Raw genomic sequence first — 19,191 nt, 5'->3', positions numbered from 1 at the left:
ACAGAACAGAGGCCAGGAAAATTAATATGACAGCTAAACAGACAAAGCAAACACGATCGTAAAAAAATTAATACATAGCGGCAACGAAGAGCCGTAGCAAAATCAAGGAAACCAACCAGGAAAGATACCTACTACTCATTTAGGCGCTTCTGGGGGGAGGAGGCCTGCAGCAGGGCGAGCATGTGCTCCTTGCACGGCCTCGCCCTCGCCTCCTCGCGGGAGAGAGCGCCTAACTGACAGTCAGGGACGTATCCTGGACGTGTCCTGGAAGGGCCCCGCCTCGTCGCGGGGGAAAGGGCACCGTCCGCGTCCGCGTCGCAGGCGGCGAAGACGGTCTCGACCACCTCCCGCACCTTGGCGCCGTCCTGCAGCGGCAGCTCTCCGCCGGACAGCCCGAGTGTGCGGCCGAGCGGAGACGTCTCGACCAGGTGCGAGGTGGCAAAGGAGGCCGCCTCGGAGCGAGAGAGCGAGCCGTCGCGGTCGGTGTCGCCCAGCCCGAAGGTGACGTTCGCGAGCGCGTCGAGCAGCTTGTCCACCAGCCCGAGGTGCGCGGTCACCTGCACCACCGCCAGGTCCGCCTCGAGGTCGGCGTTCGAGTAAGCGCCGGGCGGAGCGGTGGCGGCGACGCCCGCGCCGCCCGCAACCTTGCTCTGCGACAGCTTGCTGCCTGCGACCGCACCGGACGTCACCGCCGCCGCCTCCGCCGGCGCCACCTCCGCCGGCGCCGCCTCTGCCGCCGCCGCCTCTGCCGCCTCTGCCGCCTCCTCCGCCGCCGCCGCCGCCTCCGCCGCCGCCTCCTCTGGCGCCGGTGCCGCCTCCGCTCCGGCCTCCGGCTGCTTCGACTCCGCCTCCGCCTCCCCTGCCGCCTCCGCTGCCGGCGCGGCGCCAGCGCGCGCCTCCTTCCGGGCAGCCGCTTCCCTCCACGCCGCGTCACCGTCGCTCTCCACGCTCGCCTCCATCGCAACCTCCGCTTCCGCCTCTGCCTCCGCCTCTGCGGCCGGCTCCGAGGCCCCCGCCTTGGCCGCCTCGGACGCCGCCTCGGCTCCACCGCCGGCCTCCTCTCTCTCTCCAATCAGGTCCTCGTCGAGGTCCGAGTCATCCTCATTGAGCACGACAAAGTCGTCTTCGGAAGAGTCGTCCACCCGCTGGCCCGGCGCGCCGGCAGGCACCGGGCACTGGTCGCCGGTGCACAACTCGGCCGCGGCGCCGAAGGCGACGAGAGCCGCCAACGCGAAGAGGTGGCGCATGCCGTCGAGGCTGGCTCCGGATTCCAACTTTTTGCGGGGTAAGGTATGGTAGGGTCGGCGCCAAAAGGGTGGGGGGGTATGGTCCTGGCCGCCGGAGGCGGCCTGCTCGACGGGTGGGGGGGTATGGTCAATCGCTGGAGCGGCCACGTTACAACAGGGTTCGAACCCAGTACACAGCCGCCGTACACAGCCGCGGACACGATGCCGACTCACGGCGGCCCCGGCCGCTTCGATACTGTCGCGGGCCTTCTCGCCGCGACGCCGCCTCAACTTCGGCTCCTGGACAGCTCGCTGCCCGACGACGCCGAGCGCGCCGCTGTGCGCAGCTGCTGCGCTGGTACGCTTGCGTCTTGCATCGCACAGCTCGACGCTGCGATTGCACCGCATGCCGTCCGCATGATGGACGGGAGGCTTCCGACAAGCGACGCTTTCCGTGGCGACGACCACGATCTCAGCAAGCTGAAGCCGCTCAAAACTGTCGCCACGATGGTCCTGCAGGACGGACCGAGCTCTATCGCGAGGCCTGCGCGAGTCTCGTCCACGCGCGCTCCACCTTCTTCTCGGACCTCAACGCGGCGCTCGATGCCGATGTCTTTGATTCTGCCTTTCGATTCAAATCGCCGTCGTGGCTCGCGAAGCGCGCGGGGCATGAGCTGTTGGCGCGCGTACCGCTCGTGCGCGTGCCTTTGGCCAGCTATGGCGCGGAGGGCGGCGTGCGATGGCGGAGGCGGAGGTGGCGCCAGCGGAGGCGGCGGAGGCGGAGGCCGTTCCAGCGGAGGTGACCATGGTTCCAGCGGAGGTGACCATGGCGGAGGCGGCGCCGGCGGAGACCGCGCCCGCGCCCGCGCCCGAGGTGACCATGGCGGAGGCGGCGCCGGCGGAGACCGCGCCCGCGCCCGCGCCCGCGCTCGCACCGGCCTGCGCCCGCGCCTGCGCCCGCGCCTGCGCCGGCACGCAAGGCCCTGGCGGCCTTTGCGGACATGCTCTGAGGGGTGAGCACGATTGCCGGCGGGTCACCTCGCGCAGACTGCATCGCGCGAACACGTGCCGCACGACCGGACGGCCTAACACGACGGTTACTGTACGCGCTCGTGTGGTGGGGTGGGGGGTGGGGGGGTATGGTCCTGCTGGCCAGAGGCGACGTCCTGTGCGGGTGGGGGGGTATGGTCGCGGCGCCAGGGCGCCGACCCTACCATACCATACCCCGCAAAAAGTCCGAACCCCGGACGAGAAATTTTCACGCCCGGCGCACGATCTTGGGAGCCAGGGTGAGACACCAGGTCGGGGTGCCACACGGGGCGCACCACAGGCGTATTCTAGGGGGGGAAACGAAACGGGGAATGAGGGGCCCCGCCACGAGAAGTGCGTTCTGGGGATGCAGAGCGTGCAAGGCGGCTAGCTAGGGATGAGGCCACAAAAGAGGCGCGCGAGGCAAGGAGGAGAATCGGAGAACGGAGAGACACTGGGACGACTGGACACGAGAAGACAGTGAGCCACCACAGGCGTCGTTGGCGCACATACTGAGCGGCAGCTGCGCTGGGAACAAGGAGGAGGCGCGCCTCTTTATGCGGCGAAGCTTGACAAACACACAGCGAGGGCGACAGCAAGAGTCGAACGGGAGGCGCCTGACTCAAAAGACACCGCCACATTCCTGAGACGCGCGAGGGCAGCCTCCTTAAAGGCAATGGGCTCTAGATTCGGAGCGCTCGCCGAAGAGGAGTACGACAAAATAGCGCCCGTGATTGCCTGCACGCTGACCGCACTCACGGACTCCATACCCGAAAGAAAGAGAGGGGAGCTCGCAGGAGAGGTGACGAGAGAACTACAGGTAGTGGGGAAGGCAGCCTCGATCGCCATACAGACATGGATGCGAAACAACGACAAGACCAAGGCAAGGGCAGAGGAACGAGAGAAGAATATAGGGTGGATAAAGCGCCTGTTCACGGCATGGAGGGTGAGCCACGCTGAACGTACTGAACGTAGAGCCGAACGGGAGGAAGCCGGGGAAGACGACTCTGAGGAGGACGAGCCAGTGGAAATCCCGCCGTCAGCTGTCACGATGCACCCGAAGGGGACCCCAGCGCCAGAGCATCAGCCGCGTGGAGGTACAAGTGTCCGAAGAGAGAGTGGACCTGAGCAACGATATGACTTGGCGGCAAATGGTCGCAGTGGGCGTCAGAAGAGTCGTCCTTGCGCGAGGAGAGCTCGATAAACTCGAGGGGCCAGGATATGCTGCGAGGAGGGCAGAGTTGCGCCGAGAGGCGAGGGCAAGGGATCGGCAGGCAGCGGCGTCGTCGCAGAACGAGGCAGAGGAGAGCGAAGCGACAGAGGAAGAAGCGACAAGAGAGAGAACGACGAGAGTGGGAAGACCGCGAGGTGGCATGAAGGTTGCAGCGAGAATCGGCGAGGGACACTGCGAAGAGAGATAGGAAGACGCAGACGCCCAAGGGTGGGCGACGGCTAGCGCACCACACGAAGTGCGTTCTGGGGATGCAGAGCGTGCAAAGCGGTTGAAGCGAGAATCGGAGAGAGACTGCGAAGAGAGATAGGAAGAGGCGGACGCCCAAGGGTCGGTGGGTGACGGCTAGCGCACCACACCCCTCTCCTTAAAATCCCTGTGTGGTGGCGGCGTGCCGTCCTCCCATCCCTCCCTTGGGGTGTCCTTTCTTTCTTTCTTTTTATCTGCTGCGCGTGGTGCGGTGGTGGACCAGCGACCGTTTTTTCTTCTTCTTGAGAAATTGCCGCGAACAAGCGTGACAGTCGGGCTACTCCGCTGGCTACTCCACTGGGCACCCGCGCTGCCAGCACAGCACTGCGAGACCGCGCTGCGAGCACACGAATGCGCCTCCTCCACGAGTGCACAACGCGCCTCCCCACCGGCGTGGTCTCCATGTTCGCGGCCGCCGCCGTCTCGCTGACGCCACTTCCGCATGCGTGCCTCGCCGCCTCGCCGACGCCGGAAGCGCAGGCCGTGCTGCGGAAGGGGTTTACCGCCGCGCAGGCGGGGCTGTACGCGCGCGCCGACGGCCTGCTCTCCCAGTCGATCGCGGAGTGGGAGAAGACCAAGCAGCCGCCGGACGAGGTGGCGGCGCTGTACAAGACGCGCGGCGGAATCCGGAAGGAGGCCTCGCGACTCGACGAGGCACGGCAGGACTTGTCGCGGGCGCTGGCCCTGTACGACGCGCCAGGGAGCCGCCCCGACCCCGCGGAGGTGCAGCGAACCTACCAGCTGCGAGCGCGTGTGAATGCGGCTCTCGGCGCAAAGCGGGCTCAGATCGACGACCTGTCCGCCGCCATCTCGAGGCTCGACACTCTCGATGCGATCGAAGCGACGAACCCGTACCTCTTCTCCGAGCGGGGGAGGGCGCGCATGGCGGTGGGCGAGTACGGCGGCGCCACGGAGGACCTCGAGCTGGCCGAGATCCAGTTCAAGGAGATTGGCGACAAGATCCGGCGCACCATCGCCGCCGCGGACGGCGCGATCGCCAGCTACGGCGCCGGCGAGCTCGAGGCTGCGGTGGAGAAGATGCGGTACGTCTTTCGGAGCCGCGGCATCCCGGCGAGCAACAACCCGGATGACATCCCGCTGCTGCAGGAGCTGACGCTCAAGGACGCGGAGCTGCACGTCGCGTACGCGGCGCACCTGTACGGCACGCAGAGCAAGCTGCTCGAGGCGACGCGGCAGTGGGAGGCGGGCTGCATCCGGCTCGACACGTACGTGATCGACGGGCAGGAGCGGCTGGCGGCGGAGCAGCAGCTGCGTGCGCAGGAGGCGCGCGAGGCAGAGGCGACGGGGAGGGAGGCCAAGGCGCTGCGCGCCGAGAGCGTCCGCTCTCAGCCCCTCGGCGCGCTCACGCCAAACAGCGACCTCAACGCGAGGCTGAACGGGCTGGACCCGTCCAACCCGTACGTGACGCAGCGGCCGGGCTCGTCGTACTTTTGGTACAAGACTGGCGAGGGCGAGGTCGAGCGGCGCGACGCGGGCAACGAGCTGGCGCAGGTCGACCCGAGCCTCTCGTGCGTCGCCTTTCGGGACGCGGGGTGGGTGGCGGAGAACCGGCCGGAGTGGCCTCCCAACCTGAGGCAGAGCCTCCGCCGGTGGGCCGACGAGGTGCCGCAGAGACCGTACGTGCTCCCGCCCAAGGGGTCGCCGCCGTCACGAGGGGAGGTGGAGTTTTGAGAGGGGCGGAACGTAAAAATGTATGTCATCACGCACGGCGTGGACGCCGTCGGCACGACCCAGCAGCCCTCCAGCCGCCGTCTCGGCGCACCGCACATACAGGCGTGCGCGGCGCGGCGCACCGCGGTCCGCGGATGACGCTCGATATCGCCCGGCGTCGACCGCGGAAGCCCGGGAACCGGCGGCCGGGGGCCGCACGTCGGTCCCACGTGCGCTAGCTGGCCGCTGGCCGCGAGTCACTGGCCCGGCGCCCGCTGGCGGTGGCGCGCCGCGGCGCCCCACACACATGACCAACAATAACGAGAAAATAAAAAAGCTGAGTAAGACTCTCACAGGCTAAAGTCGAGCAACGCCTCAGGGTCCTCCTCCAGGCCGGTGGCGTCATCGCCGTCGGCGGCTTTGCGTCGCTTGCTGCCGCCGCCCTGCTGGCTCTGCAGCTTTGCGCGCATGGCCTCGACCGACTCCTCCTTCTTGGCGTAGCCGAGCACGAGCTTGCGGCCGTACAAGTGGGTCGACTGCAGCGCCTCCATCGCCTTGGCCGCCTCCGCCTTGGAGACGAACTCGACGAAGGCGAAGCCGCGGTGCGAGCCGTCGAACTTTTTGGGCACGCGCAACGTCTTGAGGACGCCAAACGCCGAGAAGAGCTCCTTGAGCTCGTTCTTGCTCGCCTCGAAGGGCACGTTGCGCACGACCAGCTTGTTGCTCGCGCGCGACTTGCCTTCGGGCTGTCCGCCCTCGCCGCCCTCGCCGCGCGCCTTGCCGCCAGACCGCCTACGAGGCACGGCACGGCACGGCTCAGCCCACCCGCGGCGCGACCAGAGCCCTCTCCCGACGGCGCGCGCCGCGCAGACGAAGCGGCGGCGGCTCGCTCGCCGCTTGCTCGCTCGCGGCTCGAGAGCTTGAGCTGCAGCAGGTGCTCGTCGAGCCGCACGCCGCCCATGCGGCGGAGCGCGTCGTGCGCGTGCGCCGCCGAGCCAAACTCGACAAAGCCGTACCCCATCGAGAGGGTGCGGCCCGCCGCCTTTGGGTCGCGCTTCTGCACCACCGTCGCCGAGCGCACCGTCCAGCCGTTGGTCGAGAAGCACGCCTTCAGCCCCTCCGACGTGGTCTTGAAGCTGAGGTTCTTCACGAAGATGGTGCGCTCCCCGCCGCCGCCCTCCTCCTCCTCCTCCTCCTCCTCAGCGGCGGCGGCACCGGCCGCGGCGGGCGCGGCCGCTCCGCCCGTCTGCTCCGCGCCGGCGCTTGCGGGCTGCAGCACGCCGGTGGGCGCCCACTCGAGGAAGAGGGGCACGCCTGGGACGGGGGGGGAGGAGGTGAGCCCGGCGCAGGGCAAGGAGGAGGAAGTGGGAGGCGGCGGCGGGAGGAGGCGGGAGGCGGCGGCGGGAGGAGGCGGCGGGAGGAGGCGGCGGGAGGAGGCGGCGGGAGGAGGAAGTGGGAGGAGGAGGCGGGGGTGGGAGGAGCGCGCCGCGCAGCTTGCTGTACGCGAGGGCGCGGAAGGCGCGCTTGGCCTCTCCGACCTCGACGAACTCGACGAGGCCAAGCGTGTTGCCTGGGAGGGGCGAGGGGCGAGGTGTGAGGGCGGGGGGCGGGGCCTGCGTGGGGGTGGAGGGTGTGCTCGCCCGGCGTGCGAGCAGCGCGTGGCCGAGCTGGCCGACTAGATCTCGGCTAGGTCTCGGCGAGGTCTCGGCTAGGTCTCGCCCGGCGCGAGCAGCACGTGGCCGAGCTGGCCGTGCTTCGCGAAGAGGCTGCTCAGCTCCTCGCGCGAGACGCTCGAGTCGATGTTCTTGACGAGGAGGAGCGTCTGCGATCGCTCCACCGCGCCGCCGCCCTCGCCCGCGGCGAGCCGCTGCAGCGCCTCGAGCGAGACGCCGCTCGAGGCGAGCCACTCCCTCGCCCGGCTGAGCAGGTGCGTCTCGCCCTGCGCTAGCCGCACCGCCAGCGAGCCTCCTCCCTCACTGTCGAGCACCTGCCGCTTGTCGACGCCGTACCGCTCCGCCATCGCCTCGCCGACCGCGTCGGCGCGCATGAAGAGCGGGTTCCAGTTGTGGCTCGAGCCCGCCTGCGCCTTCTGCGCCTCCTCGCGCTTCCGCTTGAAGGAGCTCGTCCCGCCCGCTGCGCCGCCCGCCTCTGCCGCCGGGCGGGCGCGCGCGCGGCCGGGCATCACGTGGAGGATGCGGCCTGAGGGTTGGGTTCCGGGGTTGAGAGGGGGCTAAGGCCAGGCCTTGGGCCTCGCATCACAAGCGAGACTCCTCTCGTCCGCATCTCCGGAGGGCGCCCCCCTCTCTCTCTGGAGGCGCGTCGCCTTGGAAGGTCGAGCCGTCCAGCTCGGGTGATCTCGAGTAATCTCGGGTAATCTCGGGTGATCTCGCCTTGGAAGGTCGAGCCGTCCAGCTCGGACATATCTCGGCTATATCTGGGCTATATCAGCCTTGGAAGGTCGAGCCGTCCAGCTCGGACATCGCGCGGACGGCGTGCTCGCAGATGGAGAAGGTGACGTGCGCGAAGCCCTTGGCGCGGCGCGTCTCTGCGTCGAGGGGCAGCAGCAGCTCGTCCACGCGCCCAAAGGCGCCGAACAGCTCCTGCAGCTCCGGCTCGCTGCTGCTGTACGGAAGGTTGCGCACGAAGAGCCGCCCCTCGTCGAGCCCGTCCACACCTGTTCACAGCTGCAGGTGTGAAGAGGCGCCCCTCGTCGAGCCCGTCCACACACAACCCCTCGCCGCCGTCCCCCTCGCCGCCGCCGCCGCCCGCCGCAGAGGCGCCGCCCTCCTGCTCTTCGCCCTCCTCGCCCTCCTCCTCCCCCTCCCCGTCCTCCTCCTCCTCCTCCTCCTCCTCCTCCTCCTCCCCCGCCTCTCCGCCCGCTTTCCCGCAAGCCTCCTCGCCCTCCTCCTCCTCCTCGCGCCGCGCGCCGCCCGCCCTCCACCGGTCGATACCCGAGCTCGCCGCCGCCGCCTCAGCGGCCCACGGGTCGTCAGCGGCGGCATCGCCGCCTTCCGCGCCGTCGCCGCCCGCCGCAGCCTCCTCCGCCGCAGCCTTCTCCGCGCCCGCCTCGATGTCGTCGTAGTCGTCATCACTGCCCTCTGCTTCGGCCGTCGCGTCAGCGTTGGCGGGCGTGCCGGCGCTGCCTCCCGCCGCAGGCCCGCCCCGGTCGTCGTTCGACCACAGCGCCATCCTCTTCTTCGAGTTTGGCTGCATCAGCCCCAGAAACTCTTCGAGCTTGGCGTCGCGGCTCTCTGCGCCCGGCGCCTCGGCGCGCGCCGACTTGGAGGACGCCGCACCCGCCGGCGCCGGCGACGCGCCGCCTTCGCCCTCGGCAGGCGCCTTGTCCGTCGGGTTCGCGCGCGCCCAGGCCGACGAGCCCTTGGAGTGGCGGCTCCACGGCCGGGCGAGCGTCGCGTCGCCTCGCGACTTGGCCGCCTCGATGGAGATGCGCGAGGTGTCGATGAAGGATCGAGCAAAGTACTTGCGCGCCTCCTCCGCCTCCGCAGGCGTGCGGAATCCGACGAAGCCAAAGAGCCGCGACCGCCCCTCCTTTGTCTTCATGATGCGCACATCAGTCACTTCGGCGCCGCGCGATGAAAAGTGCTCGCGCAGCCGCCTCTCGTCGCAGCGCTTGGGCAGGCCCTTGACGCAGATTCGACTGGAGGCCTCGGCCGGGGCAGCCGACTCGCCCGCGCCAGCGGCGGCCATCCCAAGTCGAGTGGTGTTCTGTGGTGTGGTCGCGCTGCGGTACGTGGGCGTAGCACACACGACACTCGAGCTCTCTTGGAGCCCAATATTTCCTCGGAGAGGGTACCCTGGTGCACTGGGCCTCTTCTCGCCCGGGCGCGGCTTCTCCGCAAGACAGGAAAAGAAATTCGGCGCCCCTTCGACTGTGGCGAGCCTTCTAAGCTCGAAACGAGAGTGGAGAAATTTGGTCCTTGCGCGAGGGGAGCTCGATAAACTCGAGGGGCCAAATTATGCCGCGAGGAGGGCGGAGTTACGAGAGGCGAGAGAAGCAGCGAGAGCAAGGCAGACGGCAGCGGCGTCTCAGAACGAGGCCGAGGAGAGCGATGAGTCAGAGGATGAAACAGCAGGAGAGAGAACAAGGACGAGAGTGGGAAGAACGAGAGGTGGCATGAAGGAGAGAGAGAGAGAGTGGAGTCCCCTTCTGATCCCGCCTGGGATGTTGGGTGTGAGGTTGTGGCGGCTTCGATCCCAAGGGGGGGAGCTGATCCCACTCAATAACCAACTCTCAGGGGCAGTAGGTGGGCGAGCTTCAGGCACGCTCATCTCGATCGTCAAGACGTTGCTACGCGCGGTCTTCCGCGGGGGGAGCTGCGTCGACGGGTGCGGGACCGCGGCGCAGCCAGTGCCGTGGCGATGCCTCCGGCTGTTTGCGGCGGGCGGCTTGCTGCTCGCTGCGATGGCGAAAAACTCGTCTCGCCACACGCCAAGGGCTTATGCTCTGGCGAGACGTGAGGCGCATGCGCCCAGGAGGGGAGGGGGCATGTGTAACGACACTGCTAGAGATGCCTTTCGGGGCCCAGAGATAAAACTTCTGTGATGCCATGCGTGACCTAGTAGTGTCCCCAGCTATGGGCGTGTCCACGTTGGAGCCAGGTGTGGTGTGGGCGCGAGAATAGCTCCGCCGTTCATGGAGGCAACCGATGCGAGTCGACTGGTGTGTGTCGTCGTGGTTTCGTATCAAGAATTCTCTCTCTCTGGCATGAAGGTCGCTGCGAGGTGAGAAACTGAGTAGGTAACTGCGAAGATAGACGCCCGAGGGTGGGCGACGGCTCAACCGCTCCACGCCACGCCGCTTGCGGCGGTCCTATTCCCAGCTCCGCTGACCCGTGCGTTATTTCTTTTTTTCAGCCTCGCCGATGACGGTGCCACGACCCCTCGCCGCGTCCGCTCGCGCTGCCCGCCGCCGGCTCTCCTCCACGATCGCTGGCGTCGGCCACTCTGGGCACCTCTCGTCGGCGGCGCTGCGCAACCGCCACGACGTGCCGCTTGCCGAGGCCGGGCTCACTGCGGCGCAAAAGTACATGTTCGACCTCAACGGCTTCCTCGTGATCCGCGGCGCCTTCGACGCGGATTTGGTGGCGCGGGCGAACGGCGCCATCGACCACCACGCAGACACCCTACACGAGCGCACCGGCCAGCTGCGGACGTCTGGGCTCTACGGCCGCGAGTCGGCCCAGCTGGCAGGCGACGGCACGACGGGGCGCTTCGACATGGGCGGCATGCTCGGCTGGAGGGCGCCGCACCGAGAGCCCTTCCGCGAGCTTCTGACGCACCCCGCCGTCGCGGGGGCTCTCAACGAACTCGTGGGCGTCGGTTACCGGCTCGACCACTCGCCGCTGCTGATCGCGCAGGAGCGGGGCAGCGAGGGGCACACGCTGCACGGCGGCGCAGTCACCGAGTCCGGCGAGCCCGCCTGGCCGCTCGCGTACGAGTGCAGGCACGGCCAGATGCGCAACCAGCTGCTGACGGTGTGCATGCAGCTGAGCGCGGCGCCGGAGGGCGCAGGCGGCTTTTGCGCCGTGCCGGGCAGCCACAAGTCCAACTTTCCGGTGCCGCCCTCGCTCGCGGACCTGGCGGACGAGGCGCTCGCGAGCTGCGTGGTGCAGCCCGCGCTGCAGCCGGGCGACTGCCTCCTCTTCAGCGAGGCGACGCTGCACGGCACCCTTCCCTGGACGGCAGCCCACCAGCGCCGCACAGTCATCTACCGCTTCGCGCCCGCAGGGTCGGTGCACCGGCGCGGCTCCCGCCACGGCCAGGACCTGCCCACGACGCGTCCGCGGCGTGTGATAGGTCGGCGTACGGGCGCGGCTACCTGCCCAGCTGGCCGGAGAGCGTGCTCGACGGGGCGAGCGAGGCGCAGCGCGCGGTGCTCGAGCCGCCGTACCACCCGCGCATGAACCGCACTTCTGTCGACCGCCGCGGCGAGGCCGTGGCCGCGAGGGCGAGGGAGGCGTGGAAGGTCGAGTTCGATGAGCGAGTCTTCGGCACGCGCTATTTCTGAGTCGATGCGCGTCAGCGCGTGCCTCCTCCGAATGGCGCGCGGGGCCCCGCTCTCGACAGCGTCACGAGCGCGGGTGGAGAGAGGCAGAGCAGGGCTCGAGCCGGTGAGCGGCGTGAGCGGCGGCCCGGCGGCGCCGCGCGCAAGATCCGCGCGCGCTCGAGCTGCGACTCGTCGACGAGCCGGCGCGCGCCGGTGTTGGGCGTGGGCGATGTGTCCGCGGCGAGAGAGGTTTGAGCAGTGCTCGAACTTTACCGGTATGGGAGTTTTTGGCTAATCAAACCCTAGGCCTGCACTAATCAAAAAGTGGTATGGGATACCACCTGCCTCACGGAAACCAAAGCGAGTCCGAGTGCATTTTTGCGGCTAAATCGGCGAAATCGGCAAAATACCCGGTATTTTGCGGGTATATACCTGCAAAAATCCGGGTATACCCGGGTAATAAATGTCACGAGTCTCTAAAACGGCGAAACGGGGCCATGTCCGACTCCGAGGCTTCCATGCCGGGCCTGGAGCCGTTCCACGTGCGTCAGATCCGGATGGTCGAGCGCGTCTTCGGCCAGAAGGTGTCGCCACGCGACCACGCGATGATTGATTGTCTCGCGGAGCGCATGGAGAGGTACGGTTGGCACTCCGTCAGCATCAACCCGGTGCCGCTTGGGTATCAGTACATCATCCAGGCCAAGTCTGAGAAGAGGCGGGAGGATGAGGCCAGGCAGCAGGCCGCGCAGAACGCTGCGCAGCCTCAGCCTACCGCCACTTTCGCCGCACCGCCCGTGGCACCGCCTGCCGCCGCTGCCGCTCCGGCCGCAGCATCGCAGGCACACTCGCAGCACCAACAGGCGCAGCAACCCCGGCCCAACGAGTCGCCCGAGGGGTGGACGAGGGTCGGGAAGGGCGGCAAGCCGGACAGGTTCACCATGAGGAACTTCGGCCGCAACCCGCCAAAGTCGGGCAAGCGGAAGCAGGAACACCGCAAGCCCGCACCCAAGGGAGGTGGACCCCCACCCCCTTCTCCCAAGGTGGTGGACAAGAACAGGCTGAGCGCATTGGGCGCTGGCCCTTCTGGCACCAGCGGGAGCCACGAGCGCGCACCGCCGCGCTCTCCCTCCCCCACCTCGCCGCCTGCCAAATCGCCGCGGCCGTCTGCGCCTGCTTCCGGGTATGACTCCGAGCTCGAATTTTCCGACGCTGAGGCGCGGGATAGGGTGGCAGGGGTTGTGCACGACGCAGTGCAGCAGGCTGTGATGCAATATGGCTATGACGACGAGCTCTACCAGGCATGGAGGGACGGCAAGATAGGCGAAAAGGACTTGCCGGAGGAGGTGATGGCTATGACTTTGGACCTTTGCGAGAGGTGGCGAGCGGAGCAAGCGCGGTGTAGGCGCGCCCACGCGGCGCAGCGGCTCTCCCGCGACCATAGCCCCTCCCGCAGCCGCAGCCGTAGCCGCAGCCCCAACTCTTGCTGCTCTTCTAGTGTCGGGTAGTGACCAGGGGGTGAGGGGACGGATTGAAGATCCCTCACACCAAGATCGTGCAGGGCGGGGACACATGTCCCTAAATCCCATCTCGTCTCAGAGTTTGACCGTTTTTATTTATTTACCCGCACTTTTGCATGGCTTCGCCTCCTGGGACCACACCCACAGCCGCTACACTAATCAACTAATCAACACTCCGCATACCACTTTCGCGTACCACTATACCATACCACTTCAAAGTTAATCAAAATATCACCAAATACCGGTCTCATACCGGTAAAGTTCGAGCACTGGGTTTGAGTGTTTGAGATATAATCACGCGGTAAAAAATAATTGAAAACACGCTACGACCTTCGTACACGCACACACGTGTTGATCGAGCTTCTTCGATCGAGCTTCTTCACAAGGGGCCGCAGGGCGGTACGGCGCAGGGGCGGCTCGGCGCCGGCTCCGAGATGTGAACTGGGTCGGGGGGAATTTGAGGTGGCCGAGGTGATGGCGGGAAGGGGCACCGTGCCGTGCGTCCAAACGGCGCCGCAGACGCCCAGTCACCGAGTATAGGCAGCATCTTGTGGCGCGGGCGCTCGCGGCTGCGTCAGAAGCTGTTTGTGCGTTGCAAGGGCCGGCGCGTACTTGGGGCGTCGTGTCCGCCGCTCGGCCAGCGGGGCAGAGTGGCGCAGCCGCGGGGAAGGGCGCCGCCGCCCTCCGCCGGTCGCTCGAGAGGGGCGGAGAGCGACCGCCCTCCGACAGGTACCGGCGCGGGCGCGGCGGCGGGAGGCGAGACGGCGCCGCCGAGGCACTGCCGCTCCCACTCCTTGAGCGCGCAGAGGTAGCTCAGGTTCGGGTCGCACTGCGGCCTCGCGCGCCGCACAAGCTCGAGCGCGGCCTCGGCGGTGATTCGCTCGCGCCAGACGGCGTAGCCGATGGCGAGCGCGCACGAGCGGGAGATGCCTCGGTGGCAGTGGATCAGCACGCCCCCGCCGCTGCAGAGAGCGGAGTCGACGAAGGCGACGCCCCGCCGCACGGCGGACGCCATCCTCGGCCCGTCGGCAGTCGAGTCCGAGAGGTGAAGCTGCAGGTAGGAGGGTGCACCCTCGGCACCCTCGAGCGCATTCGGAAGCCGGCAGCAGTTGAGGACGTGGGTGATGCCGTGCGCCGAGAGCAGCCGCCGCGAACCCGCCGCCGCCGCCGACCCGACGTACAGCCGCCCAAAGACGTGCCCGAGCTCGCCGCCGAGGCTGGTGGCGCGGTGCTGCGCCGCAAAGGCGCCCCCTCGCGCCCGCTTGTAACCCCGCGCCGGCCCGGCCCGCGCCGCGGTGCTGCCGCATTCCGCGTCAGCGCGCACAATGCATGGCGAGGCGGACGAGCTGTCGCTGTCGTCGCCGAAGCTGGCCGCCGTCCAAATGGGGGGCGGCCGCCGCGTCGCCATGGGCCGCGGCATCGGGCTCGCGCGAAGCTGGTGCGGCCGCTTGGGACTGCTCAGCCCGAAGGCTGCCGAGGCCCGCCCGCTCGGGCTCCAGGCTCGCCCGCTCGGGCTCCAGGCTCGCCCGCCCGGGCTGCAGGCTCGCCCGCCCGGGCTCACCCTACCGCTCGCGTTCAGCCTGCCGCTCGGGCTGGCCCGGCCGAGCGGGCTCGGGAGGGGGCTCGAGCCCATGGTGTGCAACCCGGCCGCCCCAACGCCCCTCGCATGCGCTGCGCGGCGGGCGTTTCTTCCTTCCGGGCTCCTTGGGTCGGCTTCTTCACCTTCGTATCTCCTAGCCGTCTAGGGGGGTCTGGGGTTCGCGCTCCAGGGGGGGGGGGGTGGATAGGTAGGTAGGGCGGGGTTTGAGATCCCACAGACCTCCACTGCGCACAGTGCGCGGAGCGCGGTCCACGTTCTTGTGTTAGAGAGAGAGAGAGATTTTTAGCAATTTGTTTTGTTAGTGCCAGTGCGCGCCAGACCGCCAGTCCCGTGCGCGGCCTGCTAAAATTCTTCCTCGGTGAGCCGGTGTGTGTGCCAGTCCGCGCCAGTCCGCGCCCTTGTCGTATGTATGTATGTATGTAGGAAGGTGAAGAACAGTCAGGCTCGGACTGGACACCGAAAAAGAAAGAAAGAAAACACACAACCCAAGGGAGGGATGGGAGAACGGCACGCCGCCACCACACAGGGATTTTAAGGAGAGGAGTGTGGTGCGCTAGCCGTCTGGACACCGACGTTTCGTGCTGCTTGCGTAAAGAATTCTTCCTCTACCCCGCTGGGCGACGCGGCCGTGCTAGCGCGGTTTGGACGTGGACGCGTCCAACCTCGCTGCCTCCTGCCTCCTGCCCATGGCGGCCAGCCTGACTAGCCTTGTGGCTGACCTCGAGGAGGTCGCCCACCCGCTCGGCGGCATGGCCTTTGAGCGGACGGCGGTCACGCGCAACGACCGCCCGCAGCGGCCGCTGCTCGACTATGACGTGCCCGGGGAGGAGAGGGGTGCGGACGGCGCGGCGGCTGTCGCGGGCGACGCGGCCGGCGGCGGCGAGCAGGGCGAGCGGGAGAGTGGCACGTCGGCCGCGTCGGCCGCGTCGGCGGGTGGCCGCAAGTCGTTTGTCCGCTCGGTGCGGCTGCCTCGCTGGATGGACCTGGACCAGGAGACGCTGCCCAACGCGCCCCCGCCCGCGCTGGGAGGCTCCGCGGCGGCGGCGCCGAGCGCCGACGGCGGCGCCGCGGCGCGCGTCTCCTCCGTGCGGCGGCCCGCCAAGCTGTCCGACTTTGGCGCCGTCGGTGAGCTGACGGTGCAGATGCACACAGAGGCGGTGCCCTACGGGCTGTCGACGGCGGCGGGCGGCGGGTACGAGGCGCTGCTCTCGGACTTTGCAAAGCACTCAGCCGAGAAGCGGCAGGCCAAGCCCGCACGGGCGCCGGCGCCGGCTGGCGGTGGGAGCAGACGGCCGGCCGTCGGCCGGGAGGCGAGAGGCGGCCCGAGAGGCGGCCCGAGAGGCGGTACGGCTCGCGGCAGCGAGGTGCCTCCCGAGAGCTACGTCTGCCACAACTGCAGGCAGCCGGGCCACTGGATCGCAAACTGCCCGCTGCCGCGTCAGAGCAAGCGGCCGAGGGACGACGCGTCCGCCGACGCCGCGAGCGACGCGGGCGCGGGCGCGGGCGGCGGCGGCGGCGGCGGCAGAGGAGGCGGAGGCGGCGGTGGCGCAAAGCGTCCCAAGGGCAAGAGGAGCGGGCCTCCGGACGGCTACGTCTGCAGAATATGCAACGTCCCCGGCCACTTCGTCGCCGACTGCCCGCTCGCCCCGCGAGAGCGCGCGGCGGAGCGGCCTCCGCCTCCCCCTGGCTACGTCTGCCGCAAGTGCAACCAGTCGGGGCACTGGGTCGAGCTCTGCCAGCTGCGCGGGCACCACAACCCCGCGCCCGCGGTGCCGCCGGTCACGCCGAGCGCCGAGTCGGCCGAGGTCGGGCGCGACATCGCGGAGGCGCTCGAGGAGGCGGAGGAGGAGGCGGTCGAGCAGATCTGCAGGCTGGTCGAGGTGCTCGGCGAGGAGGCGTGCCGCGGGCTGCTCGTGCAGGCGTGGCAGGTCGAGGAGAACGGCGGGCTGCTCCGCACCGACGGCTCGGGCCAGCGCCGCACGCCCGGCGGCGTCTTCCTGTGGCTTGTCAAGCAGCAGGCCACGCCAGAGCAGCGCGCGCGCGTCTGGCCCAAGGCCGGCCAGGAGACGCCGGCCACGGCGAAATAAACAAGAGGACGAAGGACGAAACACATGTGAGAGCGAGAGAACAGAGCCTCAGCCTCAGGGAGGACGCATAGGATCTCAGAGAGGTCGTGAGTGACGAAATTTTTGAGCGGTCATGTGGAACGGTAATATACGGCACACATCACGAAAATCACGTCGCGCGCGCGTGCGCGCGAGCGCGAGCGAGACGGGGCCGGGCCGTCTCCTTCCCGCTGCGAAAGATGAAAAAGTAGAAAGACGCGTGAGAGGCGGGGCTGGGGGAGGATCGACCCAAAAAATGGTCCCACCTCACGGGACAGGCTGTACCTCCTAGGCTGCTCCGTGCAAAGCCCCTGTCCGCCTTCTCCTCAAGCGCTGCCTGGCACCGTGGCAGTGCTCAGAGACCCTCTCTTACTGCCCCAGATGGTCGTCTCTTCCGACGAGATCGCACGGCCGTACCGCGCCGCCCGACCGTCAAAGTTGCGGAACGAGACAACGCGTCTCGTGCTGGTACGGCGGCAAAAGATAGCAACCACGAGCGCCGACAACGCTGCACCGAAAAATGTGGTCGCCGGGTTGGCGTTGCCAAGGGCCACGAGTGGCCAAGAAGGAGCTAGTGAGGGCGTGAGCGCGGGCAATGGTGGCGGCGGCGTCGGCGGCAGTGTTGGCGGCGGCGGCAGTGGCGGTGAGATCGGAAGTGGTGAGGCTGGTGGCGGGGAGGAATGTCGTGATATCTGGGGCGGGGGCAATGGTCGCGGAGGCTGAGGCGCTGCGTTTGGCGATAAGCGCAAGGTCGAAGGCTGTGTCGGGTGCTCCGGCGGTCTTGAGGGTGGTAGCAACGGGAGGTCTGGCAGCGGTGGCGCCAGAGAAAGGAAGGTTGATAGCGGAAGTGGCTGTCGTGGTGGTGATAGAGGCGGAAAAGATGTTGGCATCTCTGGCTTCGGTTGCGGTGACGCTGGTGGCATCGGCGGTGGCGGCGTCAGCGGCGGCGGCGGCGGCGGCGGCGGCGGCGGCGGCGGCGTTAACGGCGGCGTCAACGGCGGTGGCTTCACCGGAGGCGGTGGCTGTGGTGGCGACGGTGGCGAAAGCGGTGGCAGCGGCGGGGTAAGGGGCGACGGAGACGATGGCGGTAAGGGCGGCGCGTACCTGCACTGGATAGTTCGACCAGGCACGCAGTGGCCACCGCGATGCTCACACAACGAAAGGACGTGCACTGAGGGCCTCCTGCGGAGCGTCTCGAAGGCACGTATGCATGCCAGCGGGTCCGCGGCCCGCGCGGGTGAGGCGCACTGGTCTGGCCAGCGCAGGCCAGTCATGCGCGTGTGCGCCTCGCTGCACCTCCAAGGGGGCGGCGGCGAGGAGGGCGGGAGAGGGCGAGACGGCGGATGGGAGGGTGGATGGCGAGGTGGTAATCTTGGCGTCGCCGGAGGCTGCTTCGGTGGTCGAGGGAAGGCGGGTGGCGTCGGTGGATCGGTTGGAGTTGGTGGCGTCGCTGGTGGAGCTGGTGGGTCTGATGACGGAGATGGCTCTGGCAATGATGGGGGCAGCAAAGGAGGTGGCGGCGGGGGCAGCCGTGGTTGTGGTGGTGGTGGCGGCGGCAACGACGGTGGAAGCATGGGTGGCGAGGCAGGAGGCGGCGACGGCGGCACCGGGGGAGGTTGTAGTGGCTCGAGGCTGAGACGGCCAAGACGAAACGAGGTGGACTCGAGCGAGCATTTAGGCCAGCAACCACCGTCGAGCCACTCCATCTGAGGCGACTGCCAAAGCGAGACCACCAGCGTCATTCCATCCTCCAGCGCTCGGCGTGAGGCTTCGATGTCCTCCGGAGTGAGTGGCGGGGACCCGGGCGCATTTCCAGCATGTGACGAGTCATATACTTGAACTGTCTGCCCGGACTGCTCAAGGCTAAGGCCAAGCTGGCCCGAGGACTCAAAGGTAGCCACTACGTCAAACGGCGCGAGGGTGTCGATTCGTCCGCCAATGCCAAAGAAAGCGCGAGCCCCAGCGCTTGCAGCCGCAGGGCTGCTTCCGACACCGGCAGTGCACCCGTCCTGGTTGCAAGTCCCGTCGCGTCCTATGCCCGTGGTGGTGTGCACGGCTGTTTGCATCGCGTGCAAGTTGGCCTCGAGGAGGTCAAGCTCCGTGCACGACGGTGCAGTGTTGGCGTCACAGTATGACGCCGTGCGCATGTTCACGAGGTACACTGCAGCATTACACGAGCATTCGACCCTGGAAAGGTCCACGCTGAAGCGGAGGCGCTTGCCAAGTAGATGCAGGCGCCCTATTCTAGGCTCGCTCCACGCAGAGGATGATGCCTGGTACAGCCTCGCGCTGCCCGCCACGGTCATCATAGCGGCTTCCTTAACTGCCGCAGTGCCGCCGTAAGCCTCAGCAGAGAAGCTTATCTGCCCCTCTGGCGTGCCGGGGAAGTCGATTGGGCCGATGAGCATCGATCTCCAACGTCAGCCTTCTCACGGTCCCTGCGGATGCGTGTGTGCCGGGCGCGCACCCGTGCCGAGGCTCGGCGGGCACTCGGACGGACCATGAAAATATGCACTCCGCCCCCCGCTGTACACTGTAGTCTGCTGTGAGAGCCCC

General features: G+C 68.2%; 7 protein-coding genes across 7 annotated transcripts in view; 3 read left to right on the top strand and 4 right to left on the bottom strand.

Moving 5' to 3' along the window:
• The window catches only part of EMIHUDRAFT_464891 (hypothetical protein), a gene marked incomplete at its 5' end in the record, with an annotated part of 1,915 nt that extends 668 nt beyond the window's left edge, over positions 1 to 1,247 (bottom strand). The window contains one exon of the mRNA XM_005764444.1: positions 354 to 1,247. Coding sequence (XP_005764501.1) covers positions 354 to 1,247 — 894 coding nt within the window. The remainder of the gene's footprint in view (positions 1 to 353) is intronic.
• A 2,839-nt stretch (positions 1,248 to 4,086) lies between these two features.
• On the top strand, positions 4,087 to 5,427 carry EMIHUDRAFT_213822 (hypothetical protein; the record flags this gene model as incomplete). Its single annotated transcript, XM_005764443.1, has 1 exon — positions 4,087 to 5,427. One exon carries the CDS (start codon positions 4,087 to 4,089, stop codon positions 5,425 to 5,427), a length of 1,341 nt encoding a protein of 446 aa, XP_005764500.1.
• Positions 5,428 to 5,756: 329 nt separating this feature from the next.
• On the bottom strand, positions 5,757 to 9,114 carry EMIHUDRAFT_67175 (hypothetical protein; the record flags this gene model as incomplete). Its single annotated transcript, XM_005764442.1, has 8 exons — positions 5,757 to 6,129; positions 6,261 to 6,586; positions 6,702 to 7,019; positions 7,142 to 7,605; positions 7,666 to 7,706; positions 7,885 to 8,080; positions 8,133 to 8,362; positions 8,720 to 9,114. The coding sequence occupies 8 exons, from the start codon at positions 9,112 to 9,114 to the stop codon at positions 5,757 to 5,759; spliced, it is 2,343 nt and encodes a 780-aa protein (XP_005764499.1).
• A 1,175-nt stretch (positions 9,115 to 10,289) lies between these two features.
• EMIHUDRAFT_452247 (putative phytanoyl-CoA dioxygenase) lies at positions 10,290 to 13,233 on the top strand (the record flags this gene model as incomplete). Its single annotated transcript, XM_005764441.1, has 3 exons — positions 10,290 to 11,155; positions 11,224 to 11,671; positions 13,211 to 13,233. The coding sequence occupies 2 exons, from the start codon at positions 10,290 to 10,292 to the stop codon at positions 11,432 to 11,434; spliced, it is 1,077 nt and encodes a 358-aa protein (XP_005764498.1). The 3' UTR covers positions 11,435 to 11,671; positions 13,211 to 13,233.
• A 271-nt stretch (positions 13,234 to 13,504) lies between these two features.
• EMIHUDRAFT_213818 (hypothetical protein) lies at positions 13,505 to 14,261 on the bottom strand (the record flags this gene model as incomplete). The annotated part of the gene is made up of 3 exons (XM_005764440.1): positions 13,505 to 13,541; positions 13,710 to 14,181; positions 14,255 to 14,261. The coding sequence occupies 3 exons, from the start codon at positions 14,259 to 14,261 to the stop codon at positions 13,505 to 13,507; spliced, it is 516 nt and encodes a 171-aa protein (XP_005764497.1).
• A 955-nt stretch (positions 14,262 to 15,216) lies between these two features.
• Positions 15,217 to 16,617, top strand: EMIHUDRAFT_213817 (hypothetical protein; the record flags this gene model as incomplete). Its single annotated transcript, XM_005764439.1, has 3 exons — positions 15,217 to 15,489; positions 15,634 to 15,995; positions 16,131 to 16,617. 3 exons carry the CDS (start codon positions 15,217 to 15,219, stop codon positions 16,615 to 16,617), a joined length of 1,122 nt encoding a protein of 373 aa, XP_005764496.1.
• Positions 16,618 to 16,961: 344 nt separating this feature from the next.
• On the bottom strand, positions 16,962 to 19,043 carry EMIHUDRAFT_213816 (hypothetical protein; the record flags this gene model as incomplete). The annotated part of the gene is made up of 2 exons (XM_005764438.1): positions 16,962 to 17,206; positions 18,326 to 19,043. The coding sequence occupies 2 exons, from the start codon at positions 19,041 to 19,043 to the stop codon at positions 16,962 to 16,964; spliced, it is 963 nt and encodes a 320-aa protein (XP_005764495.1).
• Between the last annotated feature and the right edge of the window lie 148 nt (positions 19,044 to 19,191).

This window comes from Emiliania huxleyi (genome assembly GCF_000372725.1).
Source record: "Emiliania huxleyi CCMP1516 unplaced genomic scaffold EMIHUscaffold_59, whole genome shotgun sequence".
In the NCBI taxonomy this organism is placed as follows: Eukaryota; Haptophyta; order Isochrysidales; family Noelaerhabdaceae; genus Emiliania; species Emiliania huxleyi.
Note: the sequence above shows the minus strand (reverse complement) of the source record. Positions and strands in the feature narration are given on the sequence as shown.